This window comes from Prunus persica, chromosome G3 (assembly GCF_000346465.2).
Source record: "Prunus persica cultivar Lovell chromosome G3, Prunus_persica_NCBIv2, whole genome shotgun sequence".
Taxonomy (NCBI): domain Eukaryota; kingdom Viridiplantae; phylum Streptophyta; class Magnoliopsida; order Rosales; family Rosaceae; genus Prunus; species Prunus persica.
The window spans coordinates 20,227,466-20,240,782 of NC_034011.1; the positions used below are offsets into that span (position 1 = coordinate 20,227,466).

Below are 13,317 nucleotides of genomic sequence, written 5' to 3' on the forward strand. Positions count from 1 at the left end.
TTTCCATTTTGATGATTTGGGTAGGGATGAAATTGATGCTTGTTGCTTGCTGCTGTTGGTGGCAGCAGTCAAAGGAATCCAAAAATCAAACACAGTAATTTCTGTGACTCTGGTGTTGGCAGGATAAAAAGTCTTGGGTGTGGAGAGTGATTTGGCGGGTGGGCAGATGAATATGTTGTAATTGATGTTTTGGATTCTGGGTATGTTGAAAATGATTAACAAACCCTTGGCTGTAGTTATGATCTGGTCTTAGACAACCAGAAGCTGATTAGTAAGGGATATGTCTGAGCTCAGAAGGATTGAGGCCTCCAGGGAGGTTGCAGTGACAGAGAGAGAGCGTTGAGGCTCTGAATTTGGAAATAGAGAAATCGTGCTGATAACGTGTTATAAACTAGAGTAATTGGAGAGAGGGAATTGGGAAATCAAAGTAGAGAAACTAATCTCATTGTGTTTCTGTTCTCTAATCTGATCTGTGTTTTTGTCTATATTAACAATGGAAGGGTTCACCCCTTTTGTAGGCAGAGCTCCATCCAACAAGTGGTGGAGTAGGTAAAGCTCCATCCAACAAGTGGTGAGCTCCACCATATATTTTACAACATTTATATGTTTCTTGCAAGGGCATCTATCTGTTGCTGCATTTGTTGTGTAGCTGGCCGATGTTCCTTCTTCTCCATTCAAGAGGTTTTAAAGTCGGAAAATGGCAAGCGTTAATGTTTATGATAGAATTAAGTTAAAAAAGTAAACCAGAGAAATAACAATTTATATACATCAAGCATTCGATTAATCTGATGGATAAAAGTATAAGGTGAATTTTATTGAATCAATTGAAAATAAACTGAAAACAATTGTGACAATTTTAATAGAATCAAATCAAGAGGTGTTGACTCTGTTGGTATAAACTTGGTAAACAGTAGGTGTCAGTGTCGACAAATGAGAAAATTTGAGCAAAGACAATGGCTATTGTTATAGAATTAAGGCTAACAACAAAAACTAAACAAACCACAATTTAAATGATCTAAAAATACCTAATAACCTATAAACAGAAATAAGATGATCTAGTGACCTAATGAGCAAATTTGTTATAGAAGTAAGATAATCTAGGGGAGAAGTAAGCTACAGAAGTAGCAATGATGTATAAACAGCTATATGTTATAGAAGTAGAATAAAGGTAGAGATAAGATGCTATAGGTTATAGTTTTGTTAATTACATTTAAACATTTAATAACGATGTTTCAAATTTGAAAAATGTAATTGAGAGTCAGTTCATATGGGAGCTCCAAAAAAAATACGAAAAAAATAAAATTTTAATAATTAATTAAAAAGAGTAAATAAATTTATATATTTATTGAAGTTATCAAATATCCATACCCCAACTTCTAAAAACAGGGAAGTTTCTTAATATGAACAAAAATTTCAAGTGACTAAAATATTAGAATCAGGGAGAATTGAAATATATGTACATCACTTGTGTAAACCACAAAAATTTATGCAAGGCAAATGCTTTAAAATCAAACACGTTGGCTCAAAGGAATGAAACCAAATTGCATTCTAACAGACGTTTGAGAAAAATCATATTTTAAAAGAGAGTTGATAAATTTTCTTTAAAATTGAATCATAATTGAAGACAATTATGAGAAAGGAAACTTTGCCCAAATTCAATGCAATTAACTACGACTTAATATAGAGAAATTGAGTGGGGAACTAAGCTGTGAACAATGAAATATTATGTATGTAATGTGTACGTTAATGAGATGAATGAATTGAAAAGGATGTGGAAGTAGGAGAGGCAATTTTGGAACTGCCCAGGGCTTTTTTCTTCTTCAAACCGATACTTGGTAAATTGTCAGAATCTGACACATTTTCTTCTCTGGTTTTATGTTTATCATCAGCAAGACAAACACTTTCATATGAGATTTCTATACCATTTGAAATGGCAAAACTATGAGCTTCTTGCATCATCTGATTTCTTTTGCTATCTCTAGTCCTTTTACACATTATGCACAGAAATTTAAAACCCCAAGCAACAGATTGATAACTGGAAAGGAGAAAAAACATGCATTTATAAAATTTTAAATTATCAATCACACCTAAACTGTAATTAAGCAAAGCAAATGCACCGTGATATTGACAGAACCACAGAAATGAGAATTTTCAATTGTCATAATATTTGGCAATCAATAAGCTACAGCCACCATGCATGCAGTCTTTTGAAAAATGGATGAAACACTAACCTGTAGTCAAAGAAGCTATCAAGCACTTTGAAAAACAGCCACACAAAAGCAGGATCACAACAGCTATACAAAGACAGAAAAAAAAAAATTAGGTTAATAAATATAATTTTGGTTTTGCTTGTGAGATAAGACAGTCTCAATTAATTAATCTGTTTCAATACTGATTTTGGTATTGAAGAATATCAAGAATATCGACCCCAACAGAAACTATACTTTTTGTTTCTTTCCTTTTCTTACACAGACAATTGAAGACACGAAAATATGATGATACAAAGTGAAGACTGGTTTCTTTTCAAAATCCTTGAGAGGAGAATCACATGTTAATTGGTTGAAAAGTAACCAACACCATAAAGAGAAAACTAAATAAACACATCACAACTCATTTCAAAACCCATATGCATGCAAGACAGTGTAGACCAGTACCAAATGTTCTGTAAAAAACAAATTCGATAAAACCAAACACTATATAATTAGTTAAGCCAATGTGATCAATTTGTTTCTGGAAATTAGTTCAATGGCCCATAATTGTGACTTGCAACCAACCATTTTCAGAGGAGCAATTTGAAATAAAATTAAGCAACAATCAAAAAAGCGAAAAATAAAGACATTCTAGATTCTAAAACAAGGCTCTGAACAACTGGTGATCCCCAATTAGAGCATTAGTGCCACATGTGCTACATCTTTGACAGTGTTTTGATATGTAGCCAACCTTTTTTTAAAAAAAAAAAAAATCTCATCCCCATTGTTAAAAATTGATGATCTTTTCCCACTTTAAAGTTATTTCCACTATGAATTGAAAAATATATATATATATATATATATATATTAAGAAAAAGTTCTTTCACTAACTGTATTGCAATACATAACACAACAATTTCTTTTGTTTCCATATAATATCTTGATTTCCTTTGTTTCCACGGAAAATTGGCATTCTTTAGATAAGGAAAAAACAGAAAGTCCAACTTCTAAAAACACAATACATAAAAACCAACCCATGAATCAAAACAGCATAAAAAATAGCCCAAAAAAAAAACAGAGAAAATTGCACCAAGATCCATCTATTTATAATTACTGTCACTCTATATATTAGCTTGCTTTCAAAGCCTTCAACTGTCGAATGAACATCAAACCACTAAAAGAAAGAAAGTCTCTTGACAAAAAAATCTCCCAGCCAACAAACAAATTCTTCAGATGAAGACCAAAATATCTGTTAAAAAGTTTACGGGAAGCATACCTGAAGACAAACGATGCAAGGGACAAATCTCTAATTCAAAATTTCCAATTATTAAATTGGTGGTGTTTTGCTGTAGAAACGATGAAACATTTGCAACAGAAGAGTACGTATGGCTGGGCAAATAGGGAAGAGAAGAAGAGGCTAAGTGGAGAGCATTTTAAGCAAACCACATCAGCTTCTTTATGGTAGCAAGCTATGTAAAACAGTTGAAGCCTCCAGATGCAGACATCGAAGAACCAACCCAGCTCTCCCATCTTTACCCCTGAAACTCTCCAACCAGCCAGTCGAAATCGAACCAGACGCCTCTCAAGAAGAAACAGCCGCTAGTTACATCCGAAGGAAAGAGAGGGCAAAAAAGGGAAAACACAAAACAATCAGCTAAGGGCAAAACCGTGATTTCACTGTGATGATGAGAAAAATGAGTTTGCAAAACAGTAAAAAGAAAGGTAGTTTCGTCATTTCACTGTGCTTAGCTACAGTATTTAGTTGCATTGGGTTTTAGTATATATAGAATTTATGTTGCAGGTAAAGTGAAGATCCATTTTGCTACTTCATCTCATTATCTCAATTTGTCTGGCAGCTAGACTTCTTTTTTGCACATTATCCTCAGTTTCCTATTTTGACTACTTCCCCAATAATTGGGGAAAGGCCAAGAAAAGATAATGAAACAAAATTATTCTTTATAGGCAAAGCTAATAGAAGATACCAGTTCCCCTTCGCTTCTTCTCACCTCAATTTGTCTGACAACTTTCTTCTCTCTCTGGATATCTTATCTGCATAGACTTACTTGTGTGGAGGGGAAAAAACAGAGAGCCAAAACAGGACACATTGAAAAGTAGCTCAGTTTTGCTTTATAAATAATCTGCATTTGCAAGCACTGCAATGCACACACAAAAGCTAAGATGGATTCAAAAGAAGTAGCTACTAAGCCACATGCTGTTTGCATTCCAGTTCCTGCTCAAAGTCATATCAAGGCAATGCTTAAATTTGCGAAGCTCCTCCACCACAGAGGTTTTCATATAACATTCGTTAACACAGAGTTCAATCACAAGCGCTTTCTTAAATCTCTAGGACCCAATGCCCTTGATGGCTTGCCTGATTTTCAATTCGAAGCCATCCCGGATAGCCTTCCGGATTCAGATGAAGATGCCACACAAGATGTCACCTTGCTTTGTGAATCCATCAGAAAACAAAATTTCTTGGCTCCCTTTCTTGCCCTCCTTGCAAAACTCAACAATGATGCCATATCAACATCCAGCAATCCTCCTGTGACTTGCATAGTTGTTAGAGTTTTAGGATCTGAGTGTTAGATTTTGTGAGAAGAGAGAAGAGAATTTAGGAAAACTTGAAGGAATCCAAAAACTGCTCTGCTATACGTGTAGCGGAGAGCACATTCTGATTAGCTCAGTTTTTCAGTACAATAACACACTCTTGGTGTGAGAAGAAAAATGACCGTTATGCACAGTACCAGCTGGATGCTTTCCATCAAAGCAATCTCAGCCATTCACTATCTAACCAATCAAGCTATGACACCTAGACTAAGTATAAAGAAATACAACTAAGCAGAAAACAAGACTCTCAATCCTGAAATCAACTTAAGCACTTATAATTCAACACTCCCCTTTAAGTCTTGAGGTGATTTCACTCCAAGCATGCCTCTGAGATAATTGAATCTGTCTTTGGCCAGAGGTTTGGTAAAAATGTCAGCCAATTGTTCATTTGTAGGACAATATTCCAGATTGATTACTCCTTCTTGTAATGCATCCTTGATGAAGTGATACCTCCTGTCAATATGCTTTGTCTTCTGGTGGAATACAGGGTTTTTAGTGATTGCAATTGCTGAGATATTATCACAATGCAATGGAGTAGCTTCAGTTTGAAGCTCTCCAAAGTCTTCTAGCACAAAACGGAGCCAAATAGCTTGAGTAGTAGCCTCAGCTGCACTGATGTACTCAGCTTCAGCAGTAGACAGTGCAACACAGTTCTGTTTCACTGAGGCCCAAGAAAATACTCCACTTCCAAAACTAAAAGCATACCCTGATGTGCTCTTGCAATCACCAACTGATCCTCCCCAATCACTGTCACAGTAACCAACTAGAATTGATCTTTTGCCTTTCACATATTCAAGACCATAGTCCAGAGTTCCTTTGATGTATCTCAAAACCCTTTTAGCTGTTCCATAGTGTCTATTTGTAGGACAGTGCATGAATCTAGCTAGCAAGCTTGAGGCATACATAATGTCTGGTCTTGTAGCAGTTAAGTACAGCAAACTACCAACAATGCTTCTGTATTGTTCTTCATTTGCAGCTCCACTCCCATCATCCTTAGCTAGTTTCTTAGTGGCAACCAGGGGTATTGTCACAGGTTTGCACTCAGTCAAACCAAACTTGCTCAACAAGGTGCTAGCATATTTCTTTTGATGTAGAAATATACTAGACTCAGTATGAATAACTCCCATGCCAAGAAAGTGATGAAGTAAGCCCAAATCAGTCATCTCATACTTAGCCATCATGTCTTCTTTGAATTCAGCCAACAATGCTTGACTGCTCCCTGTATACACAATATCGTCTACATAGATAGACACAATTAAAATCTCCTTATCTCCCCTTACTTTGGTATACAAGGTTGCTTCACTTAAGCTTTTCACAAAACCACATTGAGTGAAGTAGCTGTCTATCTCTCCATACCAAGCCCTTGGAGCTTGCTTCAGACCATAAAGGGCTTTATGCAGACGATAAACTTTGTCTTCTTTACCTTTAATTATAAAACCTTCAGGCTGACTGACATAAACTTCCTCTTGCAGCACACCATTAAGGAAAGCAGACTTCACATCAAGCTGGAACAATTTCCAATCCTTTTGAGCAGCTAGAGCAATAAGTGTTCTAATGGTGTCCAATCTGGCTACAGGTGCATAAGTCTCATTATAATCCAGTCCAGGCTTCTGAGCATACCCCTTAGCCACTAATCTTGCTTTATTCTTTTGCACTGAGCCATCCAAATTCAACTTTTTCTTGTACACCCACTTAACTCCAATCACTGGTTTTTCAGTTGGTCTATCCACCAATTCCCATGTTTCATTCTTTTCAATCATCTGCAGTTCATCTTCCATAGCCTTAAGCCAAGATTCATCCTGAGCAGCATCAGCATATTTTTCTAGTTCCATGATACACAAGTTACACTGAGCTAGAACATCATCTAGCCTTCTCCATTTTAGGGGGGTGTGATCATAAGCTTGAGTTCTCATTTCTTTACTGCTTATATCACCTGGAGTTGATGAAATGCTCTCTTGCATATCCAAAGTTTGAGGTGTACCAGTAGAATTCTCATTAGAACTGTCAGATTTCAAGTCCAAGTCTACTTGGTTTTCAATTGAGTATGTTGTCATAACTGAACCATTTTTGTCTGTCCAATGCCAAGCATTTTCTTCATCAAATGTCACATCCCTTGACAGTAAAAGCTTGTTAGAAACAGGATCAAAAACTCTATATCCTTTTTCACAAGTTGCATATCCCACAAACACTCCCTTTGTACTCTTAGGATCCAGCTTGTGTCTCAATTCAGTTGGCACATGAACATAACACAGAGAACCAAACACTTTCAGATGTGCAATTCCAGGCTTCCTTCCACTATATGCTTCGAATGGAGTAATGTTGTTGAGAGCTTTGGTAGGACATCTGTTCAGCAAATAGACAGCTGTATACACAGCTTCTGCCCATAGGAGATAAGGCATTCCCTTCTCATGTAACATTGATTTTGCCATCTCAATGACAGTTTTGTTCTTCCTCTCAACTACTCCATTCTGCTGAGGAGTATAGGCCATTGTAAGTTGCCTTTGAATGCCATTAGCTTCACAAAACTCCAAAAAATCAGTAGACATAAATTCTCCACCCCTGTCACTTCTTATGCACTGCACCTTGTGTCCAGTTTGCAATTCAGTCATGGACTTGAACTTCTTGAAACAAAAGAAGGCTTCTGACTTGTTTCTCAAAAAATATACCCAAGTCATTCTTGTGAAATCATCTATAATCAGCATGAAATATCTGTTCCTTGCAACAGACTCATTTCTCATGGGACCACAGAGATCCACATGTACTAGCTCTAGTACTTTGCTTGCTCTTTGAGCTTGTTCTTTTGGAAACACATTTCTGTGCTGTTTTCCAAATTGGCACCCTTCACACACACCACTTTGTTCTTCCAATTTTGGTAAACCATGTACCATTTCTTTATCCCTTAGCTGCTTCAATCCTCCAAAATTCAGATGACCAAGTCTCTTGTGCCAAATCCATGTGGATTGAAGAAAACTAGTCTTCATTAGTAACTGTTTTTCAGCTAGAAAAGAGACAGGATAACATCTGTTACCCTTCATTTGCACCTTTATGATGAAATAATCCATGGATGAGCTATCAAATACCCTGCACATCCCTTCTCCAAACACCAGACAGTACCCATGTTCATCCATCTGCCCAACACTTAGCAGATTTTCTTTCAATCCTGGCAGATACATTACTTCTCTGATGTATTTCCTGCCCTTTGCTGTATCAATACTCAGTGAGCCAATACCAGCTACACTCACTAGTGCACCAGTTGGCATTTGTACTCTCCCAGCTACATTAGTTCTCACATCAACCAGCAAATCTAAATTTCCTGTCATATGATTGTTGCAGCCACTGCCAATGTACCATTCATTGGTTTTGATCTCAGTGGTTGAGCAATTGGCATAAAACAGGTTTCCTGTAACCTCCATTTGATTTACACAATTAGCCTTCTGCACATTTTCGCTCACTGTACAGTCTCTAGCAAGATGTCCAAATCTGTCACAGTTATAGCATTTTGGTTTTCCCTTATACCTGCACTCACCAAAGTGATGCTTTGAACACACCTTGCATTGAGGCTTTGTGTTTTCCTGATTTGAGAACTGTGTTGAAGTGTGGTTCTGTGCAGAATAATTATTCTGCTGTGTCTTGTCTTTTGCCTCCCATGACTTCCCTTTAGAGTTCCAGTTTCTCTGTGACTTAGATGAACCAGACTGAGAAGCATTTTTGTTCTGACCCTTTGAATTCACAGTGAATGAGGCAAATGCCTTCTCAGCTGTATCAACACTATGCATTTCAAGCCTTTGCTCCTGACTCTTCAAGATGGCAGTTACTTCCTGCAAATCCACAGTTTCTAGTGTCTTTGTGTTTTCAATCACAATGCATATAGGGTCATACTTCTTACTTAGACTAATCAACACCTTCTGAACCTGCCTCTCATTTGACAGAACTTCACCAAATGTTTTCATTTGGTTAATCAATTCAGTTAGTCTAGTAAGTTATTCAGATAAGGTTTCACTATCACGCATCCTAGTGTATTCAAACTCACGGCTAAGGTTTTGAAGCTTTACCGATCTAACATGCTCTCCACCATGATATTCTGAGTACAGCAGATTCCAAGCCATCTTTGCAGAGTCAGCATTGGCAATTCTGGGAAAAATCTGATGAGAAACAGCATTTTGAATGATACCCAAGGCCTTCGCATCCTTCATGAGAATCGCAGCTGTTTTCTCATCAACTTCTTCTTCTGAACCATCCTCAGATTCCTGCTTCGTCTTTGAATCTGGGATTGAAAACCCCTTCTCTACCAAACCCCATAAACCATATGATCTGAATATGGTTACCATCTTAATCCTCCAAAATTCAAAGTTCTCACCTGAGAAAATGGGGATTCTAGCCTCTGAACTTCCAGATCCAGCCATTACGAATTTCAGATTCACCTGGAAACAAGATGTTTTCAGATTCGACCCTTGATCGAGCTCAATCAGCTTCGTGAGCTTAGAACGAGCTCACCTCGATCGATTTTCTTCACAGAACAACGCCCAGCTTTAGATAATCGAACCTGGCTCTGAGGCCATGTTAGAGTTTTAGGATCTGAGTGTTAGATTTTGTGAGAAGAGAGAAGAGAATTTAGGAAAACTTGAAGGAATCCAAAAACTGCTCTGCTATACGTGTAGCGGAGAGCACATTCTGATTAGCTCAGTTTTTCAGTACAATAACACACTCTTGGTGTGAGAAGAAAAATGACCGTTATGCACAGTACCAGCTGGATGCTTTCCATCAAAGCAATCTCAGCCATTCACTATCTAACCAATCAAGCTATGACACCTGGACTAAGTATAAAGAAATACAACTAAGCAGAAAACAAGACTCTCAATCCTGAAATCAACTTAAGCACTTATAATTCAACAAAATTTCTTGGCTCCCTTTCTTGCCCTCCTTGCAAAACTCAACAATGATGCCATATCAACATCCAGCAATCCTCCTGTGACTTGCATAGTTTCAGATGGTTTCATGTCCACGTTCACAATCACAGCTGCAGAAGAAATCGGAGTCCCTATAGTGCTGTTCTACACTATAGCTGCCTGCAGCTTCATGGGATTTAAACAAATTCGTGCTTTGGTCGAAAAAGGACTTGCACCACTCAAAGGTGAAATATATAACCTTTTAATTGAAGCAATTGTTGTTTAGCTTGTGGTTAACTCTTAATTTCTTGTTTCTAAACATGCAAATAAAATGTTTCTTCAATTGAATTGAATTTGTACTATTGTAGATGAGAGCTGTTTCACAAATGGCTATCTGGACACCGTAATAGATTGGATCCCAGGAATGAGAGATATCCGTTTAAGGGATCTCCCGACCTTCTTTCGTACCACAAATCCGGATGACATCATGTTTAACTTCATCATGGAAGAAACCGATAGAGCTCATGAAGCTTCAGCAATCATTATTCATACTTTTGATGCCTTGGAGCCAGATGTTTTGGATGCTCTCTCATCTATGCTTCCCCATGTATACACCGTTGGCCCTCTTCAATTGCATCTCAATCAGATACCAGAACACCCTTTGAAAATGGGATACAGTCTATGGAAAGAAGAAACTGAATGCCTCGAGTGGCTAAACACCAAGGCACCAAACTCAGTTGTCTATGTGAATTTCGGAAGTATAGCGGTCGTGAAGCCAGAACAGCTTGTGGAGTTTGGGTGGGCACTTGCAAATAGCAAGCTTCCATTCTTTTGGGTAATTAGACCTGATCTTGTTATTGGAGAATCGGCTATTTTGCCGCCAGAGTTTGTGGCTGAAACAAAGGAAAGAGGTCTAATAGCTGGGTGGTGCCCACAAGAGCAAGTCCTTAACCACCCATCAGTTGGAGGATTTTTAACGCACAGCGGTTGGAATTCAACAGTTGAGAGCATTACTGCAGGAGTTCCTATGCTCTGTTGGCCATTCTTCGGAGACCAGCAAATGGACTGTCGCTATACTTGCAATGAATGGGGCATTGGCATGGAGATTAGTAATGATGTGAAGAGGGATGAGGTAGAGAAACTTGTCAAAGAGTTGATGGAAGGTGAGAAGGGTAAGAAGATGAAAAATAAGGTCATGAAGTGGAAGAAACTTGCAGAAGATGCTACTGGTCCACATGGTTCTTCATTCACAAACTTAGACAATTTAGTGAATCAAATGCTATTGAGATAAAGATGTTTCCATAAGAATATTGATGTTAGTTATCATTTCCGTAAGAATATTTAGACAATCTGTAACCTGTTACTATATGTAGAATTTTATTCTGATTAAGGTTTCACTATGCTTCAAGCCTTCAACTCTGAAGTCTCATCATTCGTCAGGTAATTGTGCACTAACCCTGATGCATTAAATCAATAGATTAAAGAAAAGAGAAAATCCAACTTTGTTTCCTCGTCTTTCCTTATTCCTTAATATGTTTGACTGCTGAGCTTCTTTTTTTGACATTCTTCTTTGACCTCCTATTTTGGCTGCGCTCAATGCATCAATGCTTATCTGCAATTCTGCATGTAAGGATTGAAAAGAAAAAGAAAAAAAGAAAAAAAAGAAAAAGAGCAGTGGAAGTGGAAGAAGCAGCAATTAAAAAAAAAAAGAAGAGATATTAAATTTCTATAAACAAATCCAAAAAATGAAAGCTGGCCCTATTGAATTTAATTTTGATTATTAAATTACTTTGATGCCCTATTGAGTGTTTTGGGCTTTTTTATGAGGTTTTGGGGTTGGATTTGTTTTAAGAAATCAATGACAGTTTTGTAATTTAAAAGAAGTTAAAAGACTTTTTGTTATATTGTAAATGGGTTTTTGGTGTGTTTCTAAAGTCCATTACATATAGGGTTTTTTTTTAATTTATAATTTGGGCTCCTATATTAGGTATAATAGTGAATCTTCCATTAAAAAATTACTTCAGTTCGTCGAGTGTTCTCCCAAACTGGGGTTGTAAGAGCACTTCCAGCAGTGCAGGCAACACTCAGGCTCGGTGGGGTTTGGCCCAAAAAGTGGAGCGCGAGCCTGAGGGCTGGGTGATGTCATCGCAACGTTAAAAAAAATTGCACTCTCGCGCTGCAGTAGCCGCCAATGGCTAGCTTCCATGTGTCGGCGTCTAGGCTCTCCGATCTGATTTTTTTCCTCCAATCTAACGGCAGCCAATTTTTGTGCAATAAAAAAAAGAAAAAAATGAATACGAAAAAATTATTGATTTATTTTTTTTCTAAATACCAACCAATACTCTTCACTTTTAACACCAAAATTTTATCCGATTATGAGAAATGAATAGTATTGACATGTAGGAACCTAAAAATCTTACCCGAAAATATTATCCAAATTAATTGTTTAGGTAAAAAAAGTTGTGAAAAAAATAAAAAAATGAATATTATTTGCCATGGCAAAGTGCAACTGCTGGAAACACACATTGCTTTTTGCAAGGGCAGCTACTATTCATGTGAATAGTAGCTGCCCTAACCCCTCCTCGCCATAAGAAAGGGCAAATTGCTAGAAGTGCTCTAAGGAGAGCGCAAATGACCTGGGAAAAAAAGGTGGCTTTTATTTTGTGTATGGAAATTGAGTTTGATTCTAAGTGTGCCATCTGTTTAGCGTTCGGCATGTGTTGAGCAACATTAATTTGATAATGGTGGTATGGCTAACCTGGGCCTTACCATTGAATTTTTTTTTTTTGGGTTCAAAAGTAAGGTCTTTGGTTTTTTTGTTTTTTTGTTTTTTTGTTTTTTTTGTTTTTTTGTTTTTTGTTTTTTGTGTTTGGACAGAATTAGAAGGTCCTTACTATTGATTTGGCTCCTAGGAAACTTGTCATCCCCAATCTTTTTTATTTTATTTTTAATATAAGTGATAATCTACACTACGAAGGGGAGGGAGTTTCTCAACACATACACTACCAAAGTGTCATGGGGATTTGAACTTGAAATCATTGGTCTGCATATCAAAACCCTTTTCAATTGTGCTAGATCTCGTTGGCCACACCAGTCTATTCTTAATTTGCTTATTGAGGATTGTGTTAGGTTTTGTAATTAGAAGCAAATTATGGTTCACTAGTATTCGATGTGAAAACAAGGGCAAATCTACATGCCACTCCAGTCCAATTCTGAATTTTTAGAATATACAAACTTAGGCAGTTGTCCAAGCCCAAACTAGGTAAATCAAATATTAGTCCACCCCTCTATTTAAAATAAGGCCATCTCTGCATAAATTCAACCATTGGATTGACTAGAATACATGTGATGCAACTTTGGAGCCCGTTTGATGCAATTTTATAATAAGGATAAATACTTTTTTTATATGATAAATATTGTTGATATGTGGTCATGTTGGCCTCACCACCTCCTAAAATAAGGCCCCAAGTGCCTCCATAAAGGTAAATATAATAGATTGTTTATTATAAAGGTGAATGATAATTTCCTTTTGGACTAACGGCATTTCACTCTATTGAGGTTTAGGGTTTGTATGGAAATGGGCCCCGAGGTTTTAATTTCATTGATTCCAAATCTTGTCTTAACATCCTCAATAC

The 13,317-nt window shown here is 37.2% G+C and overlaps 1 protein-coding gene and 1 long non-coding RNA gene across 4 annotated transcripts; one reads left to right on the plus strand and one right to left on the minus strand.

The window, feature by feature from the left end:
- On the minus strand, nucleotides 429-3,827 carry LOC109947906. The gene is made up of 2 exons (XR_002270679.1): nucleotides 3,466-3,827; nucleotides 429-2,294 (listed from the first exon to the last, which is right to left on the minus strand). It is a non-coding gene; the product is annotated as an uncharacterized LOC109947906 (long non-coding RNA).
- LOC18783563 (7-deoxyloganetin glucosyltransferase) lies at nucleotides 4,271-11,190 on the plus strand. 3 transcript variants are annotated; one of them, XM_020559407.1, is made up of 3 exons: nucleotides 4,271-4,717; nucleotides 9,749-9,927; nucleotides 10,051-11,190. In XM_020559407.1, the coding sequence occupies exons 1-3, from the start codon at nucleotides 4,368-4,370 to the stop codon at nucleotides 10,971-10,973; spliced, it is 1,452 nt and encodes a 483-aa protein (XP_020414996.1). In that variant the 5' UTR covers nucleotides 4,271-4,367; the 3' UTR covers nucleotides 10,974-11,190. The 3 variants fall into 3 exon arrangements, with proteins under 3 accessions (XP_020414996.1, XP_007216381.2, XP_020414995.1); XM_007216319.2 differs by having other exon boundaries at nucleotides 4,273-4,746; nucleotides 9,778-9,927; XM_020559406.1 differs by having other exon boundaries at nucleotides 4,273-4,659; nucleotides 9,691-9,927.

Bases quoted from the DNA above. Each gene is read 5' to 3' on its own strand.
- LOC18783563 (XM_020559407.1), top strand. From the start codon at position 4,368: ATGGATTCAAAAGAAGTAGCTACTAAGCCACATGCTGTTTGCATTCCA. The intron at 4,718-9,748 runs ATCCAGCAATCC...TGCCATATCAAC, and splicing joins AACAATGATGCCATATCAAC to ATCCAGCAATCCTCCTGTGA. The intron at 9,928-10,050 runs GTGAAATATATA...GTACTATTGTAG, and splicing joins AGGACTTGCACCACTCAAAG to ATGAGAGCTGTTTCACAAAT.